The following is a 24556-nucleotide window of genomic DNA, read 5'->3' as shown; positions in this document are numbered from 1 at the left end:
ATTTTTGGGACAGAGAGAGACAGAGCATGAACGGGGGAGGGGCAGAGAGAGAGGGAGACACAGAATCGGAAACAGGCTCCAGGCTCCGAGCCATCGGCCCAGAGCCTGACGCGGGGCTCGAACTCACGGACCGCGAGATCGTGACCTGGCTGAAGTCGGAGGCTTAACCGACTGTGCCACCCAGGCGCCCCATGGACATAATTTTAAAAGTCAGTTCTTTAAGTCTTAGAAAACTTGGGTGTTCTCTTACTCCATTCTTACCACTCTTGATTTTTACTTCTTAAATGTAATCACTTTATTTTTTATTTTTTAAAATGTTTATTTCTTTTGAGAGAGAAAGTGAGAGCACATAAGCAGGGGTGGGGCAGATAGAGAGAAGGAGAGAGAGAATCCTAAGCTGGTTCCATGCTGTCAGCTCAGAGCCTGACACAGGGCTTGATCCCACAAACCGTGAGATCATGACCTGAGCCGAAATCAAGATTCGGGATACTTAACTAGGAAGTAACTACTTTAAAAATTATTTTATCTATATCAATGTTAAACTATTATGAATTCATAATTATTATTCTTGAGTCATTACATGCTATATTCTATTTATTTTCTTTTATGACTTTTTGTTTTCCTGGGGGTAATAATTATCTCATCTTTGCATTGCTTTATATTCTATGTAGAATTCATTTATTCATTATAAAATTTTCCATCTAAGCTGCAAAGTGCTTCTCTTTATCAAATGATCAAATCACCCCAGCATTATTCTTCCTAGAGGCCTCTCACCTTCTGCTCTGGTCTAGACTGATTACTCTCCAGTCCTCTGACATAGTTGTTGTCATGGAATTCCCAGTACCTCTCCACTGTGGGTTCTGAGTTCCTCAGACCTTCTGCCTTCTTCTTAGCTGACTCTTTCATTTTTATGGAGCATAGACACCCAGATTCTTTTTTTTTTTATAGCTATTTTTTTTTTTAATTTTTTTTTTCAACGTTTTTTATTTATTTTTGGGACAGAGAGAGACATAGCATGAACGGGGATGGGGCAGAGAGAGAGGGAGACACAGAATCGGAAACAGGCTCCAGTCTCCAAGCCATCAGCCCAGAGCCTGACGTGGGGCTCGAACTCACGGACCGAGAGATCGTGACCTGGCTGAAGTCGGACGCTTAACCGACTGCGCCACCCAGGCGCCCCGTAGACACCCAGATTCTTAAAAGGAACCTGTGTCAGTATATGTTGCCTGAGTTCTCTTCCCTGACATATCTAAGTTTCTTCTTTTTTGGTCTCTGAAGGCCAAGGATTGATTATATATGCACATTTTTTAGTCCTTTGAGTGCCTGGCATAGAACCTTAAAATTAACTGTCACTGAAAACCACTGTCACAGAGTTTGACTACTGAAAGTGGAGGCCTAGTCCTTCAAGTAGCCTCTGTACTCATGTCTGCTTCACAGAAACAGAACTCTGTTTTAATCTTATCTATTATGGAAATTTGAGCACAGGACAGGAAGCTGGGCTATTTATTAAGGAAGGAGGCAGAAGAGGGTTGTTACTAATGCAGGGTTTAATCTGGATGTTGGACTAACATATAGAGTACAAAACATTTTTGTATTTCCCTTTAACCAGTAACTTTCAAAGAAACTGGTCTGGAAATGTAACTTGGGAATGGGTTCATAATTTGGAATTTCCAAAGAAATATGGAAACCGTGGAAACTAGTGAAGACAAACCAAATTTACCACATCTTCCCAGACACTGTGTAATCAGGAGTAACTTTATACTATTTCATTTTACCAGGGCCCTTATTTGTGGAGGGCCTCTGTAGTGGAAGTATACTTCATTCAAAGACAAAATCCTTAGTCTCTTTGGCCACTTTCCTTTGATTACCAAGAGATGTACTGCTTTAAAAATGTATGACAGGACCATTCTCTCCCATTCATTAGTTATCCAAATAATAACAACTGTGGTTCAGCCATTGTCCCAGGCATTGGAAATACAGACATGCTTAGAATAAACAAGTTCTGAAGCAGTCCCCAGTCTAGGGCTTTTAAATTTCTCTCCTATCTCTACTATCAGGTTTATTTATTTAGAACTCTGGGAATGTGACCTATAGTCACCAGTGACAGAATTATCTGGTATGTAGGTGGTGGGCACATTTACTAAGGTGTGGTGGGCAACTCTTTCTTCATCTTGAGACTGGGAGTGGAGACATGTTGCCACTGTCATGTTAGAGAATCTTCCCACTATGTTACACAATTCCAGGGGAGGACATTACACTGATCTACATTTGACCAGGTTCCCCTCTTCTCATGTTTTTTACTTTAAAAGTATCAATTCATTGCAAGCATTCTGGGTGTTTTAAAATTTTTTTTAAGTTTATTTATTTATTGAGAGAGAGAGAGAGAGAGAGAGAGAGGCAGAGAGAGAGGGAGAGAGAGAGAATCCCAAGCAGGCTCTGCACTGTCAGCACACAGCCCGATGTGGGGCTAGAACTCATGAACCGTGAGATCATTACCTGAGCCAAAACCAAGAGTCAGACATTTCACCGACTGAGTCACCTAGGCGCCCTGCATTCCGGGTCTTTTAAATCCATGTGGTGATACCTTGGACATTGACATTTGAGCTTTAGACCTTTGTTTGTTTCTTTTCACTATAAGTTGGTATCATTGCAGGACCTTGTTGCTGAGACTTTTAGGTTTGGCTATTATAATCTGCTACCAACTGAATCATGCCCTTGTTTTTGTGGATACATGCCTTCTGAATTATCTTTTTTTATTATTAAAGTTTATTTATTTATTTTGAGAGAATGAGGGAGCACAAACAGGGGAGGGGGCAGAGAGAGAGGCAGGAAGAATCTCAAGCAGGCTCTACACCACACTTAGTGCAGAGCTCAATGCTGGGCTTGATCCCATGACTGTGAGATCATGACCTGAGCTGAAATAAAGAGTTGGACACTTAACCAACTGAGCCACCCAGGCACCCCTTAATCATCTTTAGAATGGAGCTCCACATTAAGAAAGTCCCAGAGCAAAGAGATGTAAATTACATTAGGTTTCAAAGAATGTTAGTACCTTATTGTGACTTAGGGCAAGCTATTTAGCCTGTCTGTGCCTCAAGTTCCTTATCTGTATGAAGGGAATAATAATATACCTACTCCATAGGGTATGAGATTCTACATGTAGTGCTTTAAACAGTGCCTGGTTAGCACTTAATAAATATTAGCTATTATGATTATTGCTTTACATGCATAGCTAAATTCAGTAGATTGTGAAGAAAATGCCAGAGGACCTAATTCTAAAAAAAACAGTACCTGAATGGTGGAAACCAGTGTTGGAACTTCTAAGAAAGGGACTAGTGAGGAGGTGTACTGGTCTTGATTTCCTTTAGGGGAAAGAGGATAAGGCCTTAAGCTTGTTTTGGGTAAGGAGACTCTAAGGTACCATAGAATTGAGACCCCATATATAATTAGGACCCTCAAAGGACTTTGCCCCAGTGGACTAAGAAAACAGTTTACCCACTGGCATGGAGAAATGAAAATTTCTTTAGTCTCATCTGTGTAAATAGGGCTATTAATAATTAAAAAGTTTCCCTTGAGAATTTTTAACTGTAGGGCTTTTATTCAAGCAAATTTGGGGCCTGGAGTTTATAGTGTATGTGTGGCCTAGGAAGTGATTCTAGGTGGTAATAACCTTGACAAGTCTGTTAGAAACTCAAAACTTCATTTAAATGACACACCCTCAAATCACATAGTACAACTTTCCCATAAACAAAGCCATACTGAAAGTGATTTCATAGTACAAAAGAAACAGATCATAAAGGAAACAATTCACCACAACTGAGATTCAATAGAAAAAAAGAAACAGTCACGCTTGGATGGCTCAATTGGTTGAGCGTCAGACTCTTGATTTTGGCTCCGGTCATGATTCCAGGGTCGTGGGATCAAGCGTTGAGTTGGTCTCTGCACTGAGCATAAGCCTGCTTAAGAGTCTGTCTGTCTGTCTCTTTCTCCCCCTACCCCAACCCCATGTTCTCTCTCAAATTAAAAAAGAAAAGAAACTATAAGCCTAAGAACTTTGGAAAATAGCATTACGGATAAAGATTATAAAATAAGTATATTAAAAAAAATTTTTTTATTACATTTCTTTATTTTTGAGACGCAGAGAAAGAGCATGAGTGGGAGAGGGGCAGAGTGAGAGGGAGACACAGAGCCTGAAGTAGGCTCTGAGCTGTCAGCACAGAGCCCGATATGGGGCTTGAACCCACGAACCATGAGATCATGACCTGAGCTGAAGCCGGATGCTCACCCAGGCACCCCATAAAATAAGTATATTTAAAATGAATAAAAATATAAAAGGAGACACAAGAGAAGAAACACATATATTTAGTAAAAAAGACCAGGCATATCTGGGAAGAATGCAAATTAGAATTCAAGAAATTAGATATGTTGTCATTGGGACGGCTGGGTAGCTCAGTCAGTTAAGTATCTGACTCTTAATTTTGGCTCAGGTCATGGTCTCTTGGTTCAAGGGATTGAGCCCGGCATTAAGCTCCACACTGACAGCAAAGAGCCTGTTTGGGATTCTCTCTCTCCTTCTCTTTCTGTTCCTCTCCTGCTCATGTGTGCGCTCTCTTTCTCTCTCCCTCTTAAATAAGCTTAAAAATAAATAAATATGTTGTGTCCTTGAATTTGAAAACTTTACAGGTTATATAGTAAAGCCATAGACAAAGTTAGTAAATTTTTTAATTAAAAAAATTTTTTTAAGTATTTATTTATTTTTGAGAGAGGGTGAGCAGAGAGAGAGAGGGAGAGAGAGAATCTGAATCAGGCTCCACACTGTCAGCACAGAGCCCTATGTGGGAGTCAAAGTCACAAACTCTGAGATCATGACCCAAGCTGAAGTGAGACGCTTAACCAACTGAGCTACCCAGGTGCCCCTATTTTTTTTTTTTTTTTAATTTTTAAAATTTTGAGAGCACAAGGAGGAGAGAGGGACAGAAGGAGAGAGAGGGAGAACCCCAAGCAGGTTCCATGCTGAGTGTGATGTAGGACTCAATCCCACAACCCTGGGATCATGACGTAAGCCAAAATCAAGAGTCAGATCGCCTGAGCCACCCAGGTGCCCCCAAAGTGAGTAAAATTTTATTTAGAGTGCAGCACAGAGATGAAAGATGTAAAGTATGAGTGAGAGCTAAGAAGTATGGAAGATACAATATGAATGTCCAACAAAATATAGAGAAATGGGGGAAAGGCAGTATTCATAGAGATAATGATTGAGGCCTTCCAAAATTGATTAGAAATAAAATAACATCATGAAGCACAATAAGCAGAAATAAATCTCCATCTAGAAACATTGCAGTCAACTTGCAGAACCATAAAAAGAGAGGTCTTAAAAGCAGCTAGAGAACCCTCAAGAATTAACAAAAGCTAAAAGAACTCTAATAAATGAGTTCAGGGAGGAAGTTCACCCAAGAAAATTGAAGACAGATATACATACAAATGTTCATAGCAATATTATTTTCAAAAGTCAAAAAATAGAAACAACCAAGTGTCCATCTGAATTTATAAATGGATAAATAAAATGTGGCATATTCACACAATGGAATATTATTTAGCCATAAAAAGAAATGAAGTATTGATAAATACTACAATATGGATGAATCTGGAAAACATTACGTTAACCGAAAGGAGCCAGACACAAAGACTATATAATGTATTATTCCATTTCTATGAAATATCCAGAATAGGTAAATCCATAGAGACAGAAAGTACATTGGTCATTTCCTGGGAAAGGAGGTGGGGGAGGAATGGGGGATGGAGAGTGATTATTTATGGCTAAAGGAGTTCTTTTGGGGCTTCATGAAAATGTTCTGGAATTAGTGGTGATGGTTGCATAGCCTTGTGAGTATACTAAAAACCCCTGACCGGTGTACTTGAAAAGGTTGAATTTTGTGGTATGTGAATTATATCTATACACCAAAGTTAATGGTAAAAAAAAAAAAAAAAGGAACTTGAGAAAAAAAAATTATTTACAAAGGAGCAGTAATCCTAAGAGCAAGCTCCTTAACAGTAATAATAGGGGGAGCCATAAAACAATAGAATAATGCCTTTAAGATATTGAGAAAAAAGTCACTCTCAGTAAATGGTTGTAGAATTCCATACCTGCTTAATTATCATTGGAAGTCATTGAGCAAAATAAAGACATTTTCAGACAAACATCAAAATTGAGAATGTTGATCAGTATCACATTCTCACTGAAATCATTGCTAAGCGAGATCCAAGAGGAAATGCTGAGCAAAGAAATTGGAAAATATATGAGTAAATCTAAGCAAGCAGTTCTTGTGTAAAACAATAATAATTATTAATTTGGCAATATGAAAGCAAGCTAGACCCAAAATACAGGAGCAAATAATATGTAAATTGAAAGGGAATAGGAAGGAATTGGAGTTAGGATTCTCTAATTTTGTATAGAAGGGTTGAGATTGGCTAACCTTGTTAAAACTTTAACTTTTTTAAAAAAGAAAATAAAAGTGTATAATTTCCAAATCAATGAAGCAGGGTTAAAAAACTACTTGATTAATCCAAGAAGAGCTGTCATCTAAAGAAAAAAAAAAAAGAAAAGGTAGAGTAAGGGGGATTAGGGGAGAGCAGGTCACAGTATCATATAGGGAAATGGGGTAGGTGACATTTTAGTAAGGTCTTGAAAGAGTAAGGGATTTTTGCCATTGTATTGCTGCAGAAAGAGCATTTCAGCTAGAGGGAATAATTAGTGCAATTACTCTAGCTTGTGATCTCCATGTGAAATTAGCCTTTGGAAGGTTTTGGGTGGAGTGAAATAATCTGATTGATGCTATCACTGTGACTACTTGTGTTGAGAAGAGACTGGGAATAGGAGACAATAGTAAACCAGAGAAAATAGTTAGGAAGCTGTCAAAATAATCTAGGCAAGAAATAAATAACGGATTTATTTCTAACTAAGCAGCACCCTTTATTGACTGAGCAAACACACTTTTCTCCCACTCTACCTTCTCAGTCTTTGTTTTCTTATTTATTTACTCATTCACTTTTTAAATTCAGTATAATTTACAATGTTATAATTGTTTCAGGTGTACAATATAGTGATATAACAATTCTAAAAAAATTTTTTCTTAATGTTTATTTATTTTTGAGGGAGACAGAGACAGAATGCGAGTGGGTTAGGGGCAGAGAGAGAGGGAGACACAGAATCCAAAGCAGGCTCCAGGCTCCAGGCTCCGAGCTGTCAGCACAGAGCCCGAGGTGGGGCTTGAACTGTGAGATCATGACCTGAGCCGAAGTCAGACACTCAACCAACTGAGCCACCCAGGCGTCCCATGATACAACAATTCTATACATTACTCCATGCTCATCGCTAATAAAATGCACTCTTAATCCTCTTCATCTATTTCACCCATCCCTCCACTCACCTCCATCAGTTTATTCTCTGTAGTTAAGATTCTGGTTTTGTTTCTCTCTTTTTTTATTCATTTGTTTTGTTTCTTAAATTCCACATATGAGTGAAATCATGTGGCATTTGTCTTTCTCTGATTTATTTCACTTAATATTTTACCCAATAGATCCATCTATGTTATTACAAATGGCAAGATTTCATTATTTTTTATGGCTGAGTAATATTCCATTCTGTGTGTGTATATGTGTGTGTGTGTGTGTGTGTGTATGTGTGTGTGTATACACACACATACACACACACACACACACACACACACACCACATCTTTTTTATCCATTCATCATTCAATGGATACTTGGGTTGCTTTCATATCTTTGCTATTGTAAATAATGCTGCAATAAACATAGGGGTGCATATATCTTTTTGAATTAGTCTTTTTGTACTCTTTGGGTAAACACTCAGTAGGGAATAACTGGATCATATGGTAATTCTATTTTTAATTTTTTGAGGAACCTCCATACTGTTTTCCACAGTGGCTGCACCAGTTTGCATTCCCATTAACAGTGCACAATGCACAAGGGTTCCTTTTTCTCCACATCCTCACCAACACTTACTGTTTCTTGTGTTTTTGATTTTATCCATTCTGACATGTGTCTGAGGTGGTATCATTTTAAATTTTTTTTTTTAACGTTTATTTATTTTTGAGACAGAGAGAGACAGAGCATGAACAGGGGAGGGTCAGAGAGAGAGGGAGACACAGAATCTGAAACAGGCTCCAGGCTCTGAGCAGTCAGCACAGAGCCCGATGCGGGGCTCGAACTCACATACCGCGAGATCGTGACCTGAGCCGAAGTCAGACGCTTAACTGACTGAGCCACCCAGGCGCCCCATGAGGTGGTATCATTTTGATTTTGATTTTCATTTCCCTGATGATGAGTGATGTTGAGCATCTTTTCATGTGTCTGTTGGCTATCTGTATGTCTTCTTTGGAGAAAGTCTGTTTATGTCTGCTTTTTTAAAAGTTGGATTATTTTATTTTTTTTTGGTATTGAGTTGTATAGTTCTTTATGTATTTTAGATATTAGCTCCTTATCGGATATATCATTTGCAAATAACTTCTCCCATTAAGTAGATTGTCTTTTAGTTTTGTTAATGGTTTCCTTGGCTGTGGAGAAGCTTTTTATTTTGGGGTAGCCTCAGTAGTTTATTTTTGCTTTTGTTTCCCTTGCCTCAGGCGATATATCTAGAAAAGTGTTGCCTTGGCTGATGCCAAACAAATTACTGCCTGTGCTCTCGTCTAGGATTTTTATGGTCTCAGGTCTCAAATTTAGATCTTTAATCCATTTTGAGTTTATTTTTGTGTGTGGTGTAAGAAAGTGGTCCAGTTTCATTCTTTTTTTAATAAACAATTTTATTATTTTTTAAATATTTATTTTGAGAGAGATAGAGAAAGGGAGAGACAGAATGGCAAGCAGGCTCTGTAGGGCTCAGTCTCATGAACCATAAGATTGTGACCTGAGCCGAAATCAAGTTGGACGCTTAACCAACTGAGGCACCCAGGCGCCTCCAGTTTCATTCTTTTTTATGTAGCTGTCCAGTTTTCCCAACACCATTGTCAAAGAGACTGTCTTTTTCCCATTGTATAATATTGTCTCTTTGTCAAAGATTAATTGACCATATCATCATAGGTTTATTTCTGGGCTTTCTATTGTGTTCCATGGATCTATGTGCCTATTTTTGTGTCAGTACCATACTGTTAAGATTACTACAGCTTTGTATTATATCTTATTAAATGTTGAAATCTGGGATTGTGATACCAGCAGTTTTGTTCTTCTTTTTCTTACATTTATTCATTTTTGAGAGACCGAGAACATGAGCAGGGGAGGGGCAGAGAGAGAGGGAGACACAGAATCAGAAGCAGGCTCCAGGCTCTGAGCTGTCAGCACAGAGCCCAATGTGGGGCTCGAACCCACAAACCATGAGATCATGACCTGAGACGAAGTCGGACGCTTAACTGACTGAGCCACTCAGGCTCCCCTTGTTCTTCATTTTCAAGATTGCTTTGGCTATTCAGGGTCTTTTGTGGTTACATACAAATATAGGATTATTTCTCCTAGTTCTATGAAAAAAAAAATTTTTTTAAGATTTTGTTTTTTTAGGGGCATCTGGGTGGCTCAGTCGGTTAAACGTCTGACTTCAGCTCAGGTCATGATCTTGCAGTTTGTTAGTTCAAGCCCCGTGTCAGTCTCTGTGCTGACAGCTCAGAGCCTGGATCCAGCTTCTAATTCTGCGTCTCCCTCTCTGTCTCTGCCCCTCTACTGCTCACTCTGTGTCTCTCTCTCTCAAAAATAAATAAACATTTTAAAAAAATTTTAAAGATTTTATTTTTTTAAGTGATCTCCACACCAACATGGGGTCCGAACTCACATCCCTGAAACCCAAGAGTCACATGCTGTATCTACTGAGCCAGCCCAGTGTCCCTGTTGATATTTTATAGGGTTTTATTAAAACTGTCGATTGCTGGGGCGCCTGGGTGGCGCAGTCGGTTAAGCGTCCGACTTCAGCCAGGTCACGATCTCGCGGTCCGTGAGTTCGAGCCCGGCGTCAGGCTCTGGGCTGATGGCTCGGAGCCTGGAGCCTGTTTCCGATTCTGTGTCTCCCCCTCCCTCTGCCCCTCCCCCGTTCATGCTCTGTCTCTCTCTGTCCCAAAAATAAATAAAAAACGTTGAAAAAAAAAAATTTAAAAAAAAAAATAAAAAAAAAACAACTGTCGATTGCTGTGGGTAATATGGACATTTCAGCAGTATTTGTTCTCCCAGTCCGTGAACAGGGAATATCTTTACATTATTTTGGGTCATCTTTAATTTCTTTCATCAGTGTTTTATAGTTTGTAGAATACAGGCCTTTTAGGTATTTTATTCTTTTTGGTGCAATTATAAATGGCATTGTTTTCTTAATTTCTTTTTCTGTTACCTCATTATTAGTGCATAGAAGTGCAACAGATTTCTGTATGTTGTTTTTGTATCCTGTGACTTTATTGAATTCATGTATCCATTCTAGCAGTTTTTTGGTGGACTCTTTCAGGTTTTATATATATAGTATCATGTCATCTGCAAATAGTGAAAGTTTTACTTCTTCCCTACCAGTTTGGATGCCTTTTTTTCTTGTCTGATTGCTGTGGCTAGGACTTACAGTACTGTGTTGAATAAAAGTGGTGAGAATGGACATCCTGATCTTAGGGGAAAGCTCTCAGTTTTTCAAATATGGCCTTTATTATGTTGGGGTACATTCCCTCTAAACCTACTTTGCTAAGGGTTTTTTGTTTTTGTTGTTTTTGTTTTTGTTTTTTTTTTTATGAATGGATGTTGTGCTTTGTCAAATGCTTTTTCTGCATCTATTGAAATGATCAGATGGTTTTAAACCCTTCTCTTGTTTATGTGATGTGTCAGGTTATTTGATTTGCAAATATTGAGCCACCTTGCATCCAGAAATAAATCCCACTTGATTGTGGTGAGTGGATTTTTTTAATGTATTGTTGGATTTGATTAGCTAGTATTTTGTTGAGGGTTTTTACATCTATGTTTATCAGAGATATTGACCTGGTTTTTTTTTTTTTTTTTTTGTAGTGTTTTTATCTGGTTTTATCTGGTTTTATCTGTAGTGTTTTTGTTTGTAATGCTGACCTCATAGAATGAATTTGCAAGTCTAGCTTTTCAGTCTTTATAGGGACATTATCATGGTTGTTACTCTGAAATAACATCTGGAAGTACTTGACCTTACTTAAATGACCCCAAATTCTTCTATATTTTATTGATCATACTTAATGAACCAGAAGTGGCCTTTTCCTCATTCTAAATTCTGAAGGGAAGTAGCCATGTGTTAGCCAATTACAGAGTTCTCAAGTTTCTAGGAGCACTTGGACTTGTGGGCTTTGGGGTTTGGAGAGGTATAAGGAGCCTGCAGACCATGCATCCTACTCTGTACCCTGTATTGCTTCAGACTGGGAAGCAGACCTCCTAAATGAGTTTACAGCAGCTCCTGCAAGGAGGGAGGCAGGGGTCAGATTTGAATACCTGCTAGTAGATGGAAAGAGGAATTTTTGAAGGCTGGGATCTCTCCAAATATGGCCATAATTCGATGGTATCAAAGAGATGGCACAGCTTTAGTTGTTGCTACCACCATCCACTGAGATGACTGTGTGAAGCTTATAGGATGAAATGTCAGGTCTTGCTCAAGTGACCAAGTGACTGGGATAGTACTGAGCACCAGTCTGGTTTAACACAGTCTTTGCAATAGGCAACAGAGCATCAGCTCAGGGGGGCTTCTAGGTTTCCTCCCATCAGCTGAGAGTTAGCATGGCTGATTCTGTAAACATCCAGTACTTTTGTCTTACTGGGATGAAGGAATTAAGACCTCTTCTTTATTTTCTAGGATCCTGGGGAAATGGCCAGAGCCTGTTGAAATGGAAAAATTAGCCAGTTCCTTGTTTTGTATCTCAGCTGAGTCATGGCATCTTTACCAGGGTGTCTGACCTTTTTTCCCCTGGCAGCTGTCACAGATTTGCCAATTGAGATTATGTGTACCTTCATAAAAAGGCATGTGGCTTGGAAATATGATCTTTAGTGTTGGGGATTTTATTTTAAATTTTAAATAAAATCATGGCAAATGAAGTTAGAATCAATTATCTGTCCCTGCAGTGCCAAGAGATCTCCATTTTCATACACAAGAAGTTTAAACATAATGGTTTGATATATCTTTCATGTGCCAGGTATACAAGTATCCTCTTTTATTTTAATCCTTGTAACAAAGCATATTCATCCACTCATTCATTTAACAAGTACATTTTGAGAGCCTGCCATGTGCCAGGCAGTGTTCTAGGAATTGAGGAATACAGCAGTAAGCAAAGCATACACAAGCCCCTGCCTGGCCTCCTAGAAATTAGATTCTTTTTTTTTTTTTTAATGTTTTTTTATTTTTGAGACAGAGAAAGAACACAAGCAGGGGAAGGGCAGAGAGAGAGGGAGACACAGAATCTGAAGCAGGCTCCAGGCTCTGAGCTGTCAGCACAGAGCCTGACCCGGGGCTTGAACCCATGAACTGTGAGATCATGACCTGAGCCAAAGATAGATGCTTAACCGACTGAGTCACCCAGGCTCCCCTAGAAATTAGACTCTAATAGGAAGAGAGGTAGGGGCGCCTGGGTGGCTCAGTCGGTTGAGCATCAGACTTTAGCTCAGGTCATCTCGCAGTTGAGGAGTTTGAGCCCTGTGTCACGTTCTGTGCTGACAGCTCAGAGCCTGGCACCTGCTTTGGATTCTATGCCTCCCTCTCTCTCTGCCCCTCCCCCTTTCTCTGTCTCAAAAATAAATATTAAAAAAATTTTTTTTTATTTAATGGGAAGAGAGACAGCAAACAATATGTGCAAAATATATAGTATGTTAGATAGTGGTAAGTTCTGTTGAGAAAATACATTGTGAAAGGGAGATAGAGAGTTTGGGGAAGAGATTACATTTTAAATAGAATGACTCAGGGAAAATTGATTGAGAAGACTGCACTTGAGTAAAGACAGAAGGAGGTGAGGGTTCAAGCCATGAGGCTATCTGAGCAAACATAGGCAAAGGAAATATCATTTGTAAAGGTTTGGCATACTCTAAGGAAAGGGAGGAGGCCCATGTATCTGGAATAGAGTGAGTAAAAGGGAGAGAGGAAATGGAGATCCAGACCACACATAAAGTCTTGTAGGCTGCTATAAGAGCATTGACTTTTACTCTCAGTGAGACAGGGAGAATTTTAAGCAGAAGAGTAACTTTGATACTGCTTATATTAAAAAATTTAGGGGGTACCTGGGTGGCTCAGTCAGTTGAGCATCCAACTTCAGCTCTGGTCTTGCCCTTGCGGTTCCTGAGTTCAAGCCCCACACCAGGCTCACTACTGTCAGCACAGAGCCTGCTTCAGATCCTCTGTTCCCCTCTCTCTGCCCCTTGCCTGCTTGTGCTCTCTCAAAATAAATAAAAAACATTATAAAAATTTTTTTTCTTAGAACTTTATTGAGGTATGATTGAAGCATAATAGATTATACATGTTTAAAGCATATAATTTGATGGGTTTTGATATGTGGATACATCTGTGAAACCATTATGACAGTCAAGATAACCTATCTATAAGTCCCCCAAATTTCCTCATGCCTCTTTATAATCCCTCCCTTGCCTCTGGACAGGCAACCACTAATCTGCTGTCACTGTAGATTAGTTAGCATTTTCTTAAATTTTATATAAATGGAATCATTCAGTATGTACTCTTTTATGTCTGGCTTCTTTTTACTTTCAGCCTATTTTGTGATCTATCCACTGTGTGAATCAGTAGTTCATTCCTTTTTATTGCTGAGTAGTTGTCTACTATATGGGTGTATTATGATTTATCATTCATGTCAGTGGATATTTGAGGTAGTTTCTAGGTTTGGCTGCCACAAATAATAAACAGCATATAGTTTGGTCCCGCTATTTTGTCCAATCTGACAGTGTATGTATAGTACACTTATACTTTATGTGGTTATTGGTATAATTGGCTTAAGTCTATTATCTTGCTATTTGTTTTCTTTTTGGTCCTGCTGTACTTGTTTTTTCCTTTCTCCTTTTTCTGCCTTTTTTTGGATTGAGTATATTTTATGATTTCATTTTATTTTCTTCGTTGTCTTATTAACTATACTTTTTTTGGTAGTTGCACTAGTGTTTAGATATAAAATTTTGACTTGTCGCAGTTTACCTTCAAGTAGTATATCACTTGACATTTAATGTAAGAGCCTCACAATGGTACACTTCCATTCTTCCCTCCCAGCCTGTGTGCTGTGGCTGTCCCACATTTTATATCTACATATGTATGTAAAGCCCACAGTAAATTATATTTCCTTTAAAATTCAATTATCCTGTAAAGAGATATTAAAAATAAAAACAAGTGATTTATATTGACCTGCATATTCACAATTTCTGGTGCTTTTCTTTCCTTTGTGTAGATCCAGATTTCTATCTGGTGTCATGTCCTTCTCCCTGAAGGCCTTTCTTTAATATTTATCATAGTGCAGGTCTGTTGGTAATGAATTAGTTCTTCTTTTGTATGTATAAAAAAGTCTTTATTTTGACTACCTTTTTGAGAGATATTTTTGCTTGGTATTAAATTCTGGGTTCAGTACTTTAAGATGTTTCTTTACCGTCTTCTGGCTTGTATCTTTTTCTAATGAGAAATCTGTTGTCATTGTTATTTTTGTGCTTCTGTGTATTACATAATTTTTCTATGTGGTGCTATTAAGATTTTATCACTGGTTCTAAGTAATTTGATTATGATGTACACTGGTTACTTCATGTTTCTATTTTTTTTTAAGTTTATTTATTTATTTATGAGAGAATGAGCACAGGAGGGACAGAGAGGAAGAGAGAGAATCCCAAGTAGGCTCCATGCTGTCAGCGTGGAGCCTCATGTGGGGCTCAATCCCACAAACCAGGAGATCATGACCTGGCCCAAAATCAAGAGTTGGACACTTAACTGACTGAGCCACCCAGGCGCGCCACCTCATGCTTCTTGTGCTTGGGGTTCATTGAACTTCTTGGATCTGTGAGTTTATAATTATCATCAAATTTAGAAATTATTCAGCAGTTATTTCTTCAAATATTTTTTATGTCCCTCCCTCCCTTTTAGAGACTCTAATTACTCATCTAGTCTTCTTGAAGTTGTCCCACTGCTCACTTTTGCTCTTTCCATTTTTAAAAATTCTCTTTCCTCTGTTTCATTTTGCATAGTTTCTCTTGCTATGCCTACATTCGCTAATCTTTTCTTTTGCAGTGCTTCATCTCTGTTAGTGCCATCCAGTTTAATTTTCATCTGAGACTCTTAATCTCTAGAAGTTTTTTTTGTGTGTTTTGTAAATATCATCTATAATCTCTCCTTTACATGTTCATACTTTCCTATACCTTATTGAAAATATGAAATATATTTATAATAACAGTTTTAATGTTCTGTTAATTCTATCATCTGTGTCATTTCTGGGTCTGTTGATTTCCCCCTTAATTATGGGTCATATTTTCCTGCTTTTTTCCATGTCTAGTAATTTTTTATTATATACACAACTATGAATTTTAGCTTATATGCTGAACATACTCCTTTTTTTTTTAATTCCATTTAGTTAACATACAATGTAATAATATTCTTGGGTATAGAATTGAATGATTTCAATGTTTCCATACAATGCCTGGTACTCATTACAACAAGTGCTCTCCTTAATCTCCATCACATATTTAACCCATCCCCCCCCCCCTACCTCTTCTCTGGTAACCATCAGTTCTCTATAGTTAAAAATCTGTTTCTTGGTTTTCTTCTTTTTTTTCTTTTTCCCTCTATGTTCGTTTGTTTTGTTTCTTAAATTCCTAAATTCCACACATGAGTAAAATCATATGATATTTGTCTGACTTATTTTGCTTGGTATAATACTCTGTAGCTCCATCCACATCATTAGAAATGGCAAGATTTCATTCTTTTTTTATGGCTGAGTAATATTCCATTGTGTATATATACACTCACACATATACACACCACATCTTCTTTATCCATTCATCAGTCAATGGACATTTGGGCTCTTTCCATAATTTGGCTGTTGTTGATGATGATGGTATTAACATTGGGGTGCATAATATCTCTTTGAATTAATATTTTTGTGTCCTTTGGGTAAATACCTAGTAGTGCAATTGCTGGATTATAGAGTAGTTCTATTTTTTAACCTTCAGGGGAATCTCTATAATGTTTTTGAGTGGCTACACCAGTCTGCATTCCCACCAACAGTGTGAGAAAATTCCCCTTTCTCTGCATCCTTATCAACACCTGCTGTTTCTTGTGTTATTAATTTTAGCTGTTCTGACTGGTTTGAGGTGGTATCTTACTGTAGTTTTGATTTGTGTTAATTTGATGATGAGTGATGTTGAGCATCTTTTCATATGTCTGTTAGCCATCTCGATGTCTTCTTTGGAAAAAATGTCTATTCATGTCTTCTGCCCATTTTTTAACTGGATTATTTTTTGGGGAGGGTGTTGAGTTTTATAACTTCTTTATATATTTTGGATACTAACCCTTTATCAGGTATGTCATTTTTTATTGCTTTCCATATTTTTGAGCCTTGTTCTGGGACACAGTTAAGTTACTTGGAAATAGTTTGATCTTTTTAAGGATTGCTTTTAAGCTTTGTTAGGTAAGACCAGAGTAACACTTGGGACTAATATTTTCTTGCTGCTGTACCATGAATTACCAGGTTTTCTCCTTCTGACTGGTAGGAACACAAACTATTCCTAACCCTATGTATACACTGAGGAATTTTCACCTCCTTCTCTTGGGTAGTTTTTTCAATTCAGGGACACTGACAGGCCCTGTGCAGGTCACCTCCTCCCTGCACTGTTGCTGGGAGGTCTTTTCAGATAGTAACCTCAGGTAATCCCTTCTCTTAGCGATGACTGTCCTGAATTACTACTTGTCCAATGTCCGAAAATTGTTGTTTTTTTTTTTTTTTAATTCAGCTTATTAGTTATATAAGGGGAGAGGGTAAATATATTATTTGTTATTCCATCATGATTGGAAGTGGAAGTCTTTTCTGATTTATATTTTAAAGGGTATTTTGTTGAGAATAGATGACAAGGGAACAAGAGTGGAAACAGGAATACCTGTGAGGAAGCTATTTTACTTAATTCAAATAAAAGATGATGGTAGCTTGGTCCAAGGTGGTAATGGTGAAAGAAGTAAGAAATGATCAGAATTTGGATATATTTTGATGTTAAGGCCGACAAAATTTATGATGGGTTGATATATAAAAGAAAGAGAAAAGTCCAGAATGACATATAAGGTTTATATTATCTTCATTTTATATTTTAGAACACCAGAGCATGAGAATTTATGAGGCTTGTTCAAGGTCAAACAGCCAATCTCAAACTCAGATCTTCTAATTGCAAAGTCCTATCTCTTTCTAGTGTACCACAGTGACACTAAGACTGTGAGTAGGATAAGCCAGAAGTGCTAAGGGGGTGCGAGGAAGAGAAACATTTTTCTGCTTGAAAGAATAAAGGAAAATTCACATAAAACCTAATCTGAGCTCATACTTTCTAAAAATTGGGTAAAACTGAGTAAGTCAAGGAGGGAAGGGTAACTGTTGAGGGAATAGTGACCTGAAGTACAGAAGTCTCTGAGATATCTTTCTACTCAGGATTCCTTTGATCTGGGTAAGCTTTTCAATGGTCAGTATAATTTCATATGTACATTCTGTAAAATGTCTCATGTTCAGAACTTGAAGGGTCTAGAGTTTATTTTCTTGAAAATATTTAGATCTTACTTGCCCTTAGAACAAGAGATTGAATAAGCATAGGTATGATTCTTTTTAAGAAAACCCAAAATACAAAACCTTACCTAAGATCCTTAATTTAAAAAAAAAAAAAATCTTTTTGTTTAAATGCTTATTCGTTTTTGACAGAGAAAGAGAAACAGAGCATGAGTGGGGAAGAAGCAGAGAAGAGAGGAGACATAGAATCCAAAGCAGGCTCCAGGCCCTGGGCTGTCAGCACAGAGCGTGATGTGGGGCTTGAACCCACAAACCAAGAGATCTTGATCTGAGCCAAAGTTGGACACCTAACTGACTGAGCCACCCAGGTGCTCCCCCAAAAAAATTCTTAAAAAAAATTTTTTTTAGGTTTATTTAGTTTGAGAAGGAGCACGTGCACGTGTGCACAAGTGTGCACATGAGCTAGGGGGAGAGGTGGGCAGAGAGAGGGAGGGAATCCTGAGCAAGCTCTGCTCCCTCAGCGCAGAGCTGGACATGGGGCTCGATCTCACAACCATGAGATCATGACCTGAGCTGAAGTCAAGAGTTGGATGCTTCACTGACTGAACCACCCAGGTGCCCCCCAAAATTCTTTACAGTAGGGTTAATTTGAATGACTGTGGTAAGGAGTCCCAATTATATTCCACGTATGATGGGAAGCCATTGGGGTTTTAAAACAAGGAATTCACATGATTTCATCTATGGTTTTTAAAATATTACTATGGCTGAGGTGAAGAATAGACTGGTAGGGGCAGGGGAATGAGTAAGAAGAACAAAAGTGGAAGGAAAATCATTTAGAAATCTTTTATAGAGTTTGGGGCACCTGGGTGGCTCAGTCAGTTAAGCATCCGACTTCAGCTTAGGTCACAGTCTCACAGTTTGTGAGTTCAAGCCCTGCATCAGACCCTTTGCTGACAGCTCAGAGCCTGCTTCGGATTGTGTCTCCCTCTCCCTCTGTTCCTCCCTCCCTCCCTCGCTCCCCCCACTCTCAAAAATAAATAAACATTAAAAAAAATTAAAAAAAATATCTTATAGACTTTAACTGAAGTAGTGGTAGTATTGGAAATAGAATGGCTTGGACACAGGATATATTTTTAGGGTATAATTCCACAGAACTTGCTGGTTGTTTTGGATGTGGGTGTGAAGAAAAGAGAATAAACAATGACTCATAGGTTTTTGCCTAAGCATCTGGAGGAATGGTGGTTCCATACAATGAGATAGTACAATGTAGGGAGGAGTAGCAGATTTTAGAAATTCAAGAGCTCTGTTGTGGAAGTGTGAGTTTGAGATGCCTGTTAAGGTATCCAGTTGGAGATGTCAAATAGGCACTTGAATATATGAGTCTTGCACTCACAGGAGAGAGCACAGAGTCAGCAATAAAATGCTGGGTATCATCAACATCAAAGAGTTAAAACTGGAAAAACTGGAAAAAAATCATTTAGGGAATGTGTATAGGGAGAGAAAAAAGATATTTCACATCTGAGCCTCAGTACTAAATTATTTAGAGGTCAGGAAGAGAAGGAACAAGTAAAGGAGAATAAAATATGAGCAGCTAGTGAGAGGAAGAAAACCAGGAAATCATCAGGTCCCAGAAACTAAACAAAGAAAAGTATCTCAGGAAGAGTTACACATATTAGGTTGAACAAAAGAAGCCAAACACACACAAAAATACATGGTGTACAATTCTAATTATAGGAGATCCAGTAAAACAAAATTAATAACATGGTGATAGAAGAAAGTAGTTGAGGGACGAGGGGGTTGACTGGAAAAGGGTCACATGGGAATTTCTGGGGTAATAGAATATTTCCGTCTTTTGTTTTGGATGTTATATGGATGTATATAATTGTCTCATTGAACAGAACACTTAAGATCTGTATATTTTATTGAATGCAAATTATATCCCAATTTTTTTTTTTTAAAGAGGGAGTTGAAACTGCAAATGATGTTGAGAGGTTACATGAAATGAGGGTCAAAATCACTGGTGATTTTGATAACAGTGGTTTTAATGGCAAAGATGGGGATGACTGTTTAGAATGGACTAACAAGACAATAGGAAATGAAGGTGTGAAAGTGACAAGTACAGAATTACCTACATGGACTCTTTCCTAAACAGGGGAGGAAAGAACTGCACAAGTCAGGGAAGTCTGTGAAAGATTTTCTTTTTATTTTCTTTCTTTTAAAAAAATTTTTTTTAATGTTTATTTATTTTTGAGACAGAGAAAGAGCCTGAGTGGGGAGGGGCAGAGAGAGAGAGGAATACAGAATCCAGAGCAGGCTCCAGGCTCTAAGCTGTCAGCACAGAGCCTGATGCGGGGCTCAAACCCATGAACCGTGAGATCATGACATCAGCCGAGATTGGACGCTTAACTGACTGAGCCACCCAGGCACCCCTCTTTTTATTTTCTTGAGATTGAAGAAATGACAGCATGTTTTTATGATGATGAGAATGGTTCAGTAGGAAGTAGAAATTCATGGCATAGGAGAGGGAGGGCAGTGGAGGTGCAGACTTCTTAAGGAGGAGATTCAAGGAGTTGCCTTCAATAGGAGTATGGTCTTCCTTCTGCTGTTGTAGATAAGAAATGTGTACATGGGTACAAATTTAGGTTAGTGGATTTGTAGAGCAGGAATATGAAATATTTTTGTGGTTTTTTTTTAATCTTTATTTATTTTTGAGAGAGAACGTGTGAGCAAGGGAGGAGCAGAGAGAGAGGAGACACAGAATCTGAAGCAGGCTCCAGGCTCTGAGCTGTCAGCACAGAGCCTGACGCAGGGCTCAAACTCACAAACTGTGAGATCAATCATGACCTGAGCCGAAGTTGGACACTCAACTGACTGAGCCACCCAGGCGCCCCTTGTGTTGTTTCTTTTTACACCCAGTTGGATAAAAAGCAAAGTCAGCATATGAGGATGAGATTTGGGGAAGGAGTACTAGAGGTTTGGAGAGAAGGTGCAAATTAGTTGTCTTGGAGAGAGAGAGAGAGAGAGAGAGAGAGAGAGCGAGCGCACACATTGCCTAGGTGACTGTAGTATGGTTAATGAGACCCACTTGATATTTATCATCATAAATATAAAGAGACAGTAGCCAGCATGATTTTGGATTTTTCTTTAGTCATCTTCAGCTGCCTGAGTGCAGTTGTAAAATAGATGGAAAGCTGGGTTTGAAAGTGTTGGGATTTCAACAGGACTGTGGTGTCGTGTGTGTGTGTTGGGCGAAGTTTTAATTAGGACTAGAATTTAAAGTGATTTTTGAACAAAGAAGTTGAGAATATAGGGAGTTTGCTGACGACAGAATGAGTTCATGGGAGGCACAGTGTAAGCTTTTTTGTTGGAAGATCAGAGAATAGAGGGAGACTGTCAAATTGAGAAAGCGAAGCTTGGAGATATGATGGTGACTGAGATAATGAGGGCTGTAAGACATGATTAGATTCGTCCTCATGGTTTCTTAGGAAAGAGTATTTATTATTTCTAATCACAATTGCATTCTTGAGATTGATCTCAATCCTTTCAGTAGTTTCTCCTCACATTTCCAATAGTTTTTTTATGACCGTCCACCAGTCCTACAGAGTCTGGCTGTGACCTACCCCCATAGCCTTTATAAACTATTCCTTTTCCTGTCATTCTCCCCTCCTGTCACCCACTTTACTATTTCTTGAACATTCTACCCCTTCCCTCCACTCCTCTATCTTTGTCTTTCTTCAAGCAGTACGCCAGTTTGAGGACAGAAACTTTCTCTTGTTTCTTGTTGCTTCCCTAGCATCCAGAACACTGTCTGGTGCAAAGTAGGTATTTGGTAAATACTTGGATGAATATAAATGGCAAGCTTCCCAAATTGCCTTTCAAATAAATTTATATACAGTTTTCATTGGCAGGTACAGCATAAGGTGGCTTTTCATCATGCTTTGTTTTTCTCCCAACTACAAGAAAAAGCCTCAGGCATTAACATGTAATGGAAAGAGTTTTTAGAAGGAACTCAGGCCTGTTCTAAAATTTATGGTGAAATGAAAGTATTACTTCATTCAGTGATTAAGCAGTTTTTAAGAAATAAATTTCACAGGTTAAGTTAATGGTTTTATTTTTATGGCAAGAACATTAATTTTTATGAGATATGAGAATGTGACTTATATTTTTTGTTTTCTAAATCAAATTTACCATGACCATTCTTCTTTAGAAACTATTTAAGACATGGTTGTTACCTTTAGAGGAGCTCCTTGTGTTTTCTTGGGAAGCAAAATCTAAACATTGGAAAAGTGCAGTGGTAATACAAAAGTCAAGACGGTGACAAATTATTATAAGGTGGAACACAATGAATTATGAAATCTTTCTGGGGCAAACAGGATTTGCTGACCTGGTTCAGTTGAAAGTGGTATACTGCTCAGCTCATGTAATGGTGTCACCCTTTTGTTCTTCAATAGCCATTTAAGTTCCTTGAGCCCAAGGTGGGCCCCTGTTATAACTGACATTTGTGTTTTCATTGCAGTTGTCGGACAAGTAACCGTAAGAGTTTGATTGTGACCTCTAGCACATCACCTACACTACCACGGCCACACTCACCACTCCATGGCCACACAGGTGAGTGCTTGAAGGTTAAGAAAGGTGGAATGATAAAAAGGACAGGCAGAATGAAAAGAGTGGTCAGTGATGCCTAATTTCTTTCCTACTTCTCACTTTCTGTAGTTCAGCACATCACATTGTCATTTCATGTGGCTGACTGAGGCATACAGAATTCATGGGCATGCTTTCTATGGGAGAATGTGTTCAGTCTGTTTTTGACTTAGGTGTTTCTTGCCTTAACCTGCCACCTTTTCTTTTGGTCTTGTACATATCTTGGGGCCAGGTATGTATCCTGGGTGCATGGCCTCTGTTCTGGTATACTGAGAGTGTGTTATGATTCTCGTCATCTGGGGCCATGTGAAGAGGGCTTCATTAACATTTTGTCCTACCATGGCCAGGGGAAGTCCTCACAAAGATGGTTTTCTGCTTCATGGAACTCCTGATCACTTTCTCTCTGTTAGAATAGGATTCAACAGGGGCACCTGAGTGGCTCAGTCGGCTAAGTGTCTGACTTTGGCTCAGATCATGATCTCATGGTTTGTGAGTTTGAGCCCTGTGTTGGGCTCTGTGCTGACAGCTCAGAGCCTGGAACCTGCTTTGGATTCTGTATCTCCCTCGTTGTCTGCCCCTCCCCTGCTTATGCTCACTCTCTCTCTCTCTCAAAAATAGACATTAAAAATTTTTTTAAATAAACTCATAAAAAATAGAAAAGGAGTCAACAAAAGTGAGAGGAATATTTATGTTGGTATTGATTTCACATACTGAAATTGAAGCAAATGATCTCATGTATTCAGACTCTCCTTTTGGAACGTGAGCTCCTCTAGCCAGTATGAGGACTGATTCATTTACCTATGACTGAGGAATATAAAAAAATTATAAGGCAGAAGACTTCATTTGAGTTAGCCATATATTTTAGCCTAGACATGTGTTTTTGCATCCCAGGGGAGCGTTTGCTAAAGGGGTTGCTGCACGGTTAAACACTGTTCGTTGCTACATTATTTACAGTGGAAATTCCAGACCTAGGGGTAATGGAAATGGAGCAGGCTTGAAACCGTGGGAAGCCACTTAGAGCTTGCTGCCTGGGTTTGGTAAGCCATGGGCCTTGTCAGTCTTTGGGCAGTAAAAGAGTACCAAAGTGGGACACCTGGGTGGGTCAGCGGTTAAGTGTCTCTCTGACTTCGGCTCAGGTCATGATCTCACAGTTCGTGAGTTCAAGCCCTCACTGCTGTCAGCACAGAGCCTGATTCAGATCCTCTGTCCCCCTCTGTCTGCCCCTCCCCTCTGTCTGCCCTTCCCCGACTTGTGCTCTTTCAAAAATAGAGATAAACAAATGAACTATTGGGACCTCATAAAAATAAATAGCTTCTGCACAGCGAAGGAAACAATCAGCAAAATTAAAAGGCAACCAACAGAATGGGAGAAGATACCTGTAAATGACATATCAGGTAAAGGGTTAGTATCCAAAATCTATAAAGCACTTACCAAACTCAACACCCAAAAAACACATAATCCAGTGAAAAAAATGGGCAAAAGACATGAATAGACACTTTCCCAAAGAAGACATCCAGATAGCTAACAGACACATGAAAAGATGCTCAACATCATTCATCATCAGGGAATTACAAATTAAAACCACAATGAAATACCACCTCACACCAGTCAGAATGGCTGAAATTGACAACTCAGGGAGCAACAGATGTTGGCCAGGATGCAGAGAAAGAGAATCTCTTTTGCACTGCTGGTGGGAATGCAAACTGGTACAGCCACCCTGGAAAAGGAGTATGGAGGTTCCTCAAAAAATTAAGAATAGAACTACCTTATGACCCAGCAATTGTACTGCTAGGTATTTATCCAAGAGATACAGGTGTGCTGTTTCAAAGGGGGACATGCACCCCAATGTTTATAGCAGCACTATCGGCAATAGCCAAAGTATGGAAAGAACCCAAATGTCCATTGACAGCTGAATGGATGAAGAAGATGTGGTGAATATATATACAATGGAGTATTACTCGGCAATGAAAAAGAATGAAATCTTGTCATTTGTAACTCTGTGGATGGAACTAGAGGGTATTATGCTAAGTGAAACTAGTCAGAGAAAAACAAATATCATATGACTTCATTCATATGAGGAATTTAAGATACAAAACAGATGAACATAAGGGAAGCAAAAATAATACAAAAACAAGGAGGGGGACAAAACATAAGAGACTCTTACATACAGAGAACAAACTGAGGGTTGCTGGAGGGGTTAGGGGT

At 38.7% G+C, this 24556-nt stretch overlaps 1 protein-coding gene across 4 annotated transcripts in view; it reads left to right on the top strand.

Moving 5' to 3' along the window:
* Nucleotides 1–24556, top strand: part of MAST2 (microtubule associated serine/threonine kinase 2) — a 219378-nt gene that overhangs the window by 136142 nt on the left and 58680 nt on the right. For all 4 annotated transcript variants that reach the window (XM_049618614.1, XM_049618612.1, XM_049618611.1 and 1 more), the window contains one exon: nucleotides 22227–22318. In XM_049618614.1, the coding sequence (XP_049474571.1) occupies nucleotides 22227–22318 (92 nt within the window). The remainder of the gene's footprint in view (nucleotides 1–22226; nucleotides 22319–24556) is intronic.

The sequence above is a fragment of the Panthera uncia genome (assembly GCF_023721935.1).
Source record: "Panthera uncia isolate 11264 chromosome C1 unlocalized genomic scaffold, Puncia_PCG_1.0 HiC_scaffold_4, whole genome shotgun sequence".
Classification (NCBI taxonomy): Eukaryota; Metazoa; Chordata; class Mammalia; order Carnivora; family Felidae; genus Panthera; species Panthera uncia.
The sequence above is the reverse complement of the archived record's forward strand: the minus strand, read 5'-3'. Positions and strand labels throughout refer to the sequence as shown.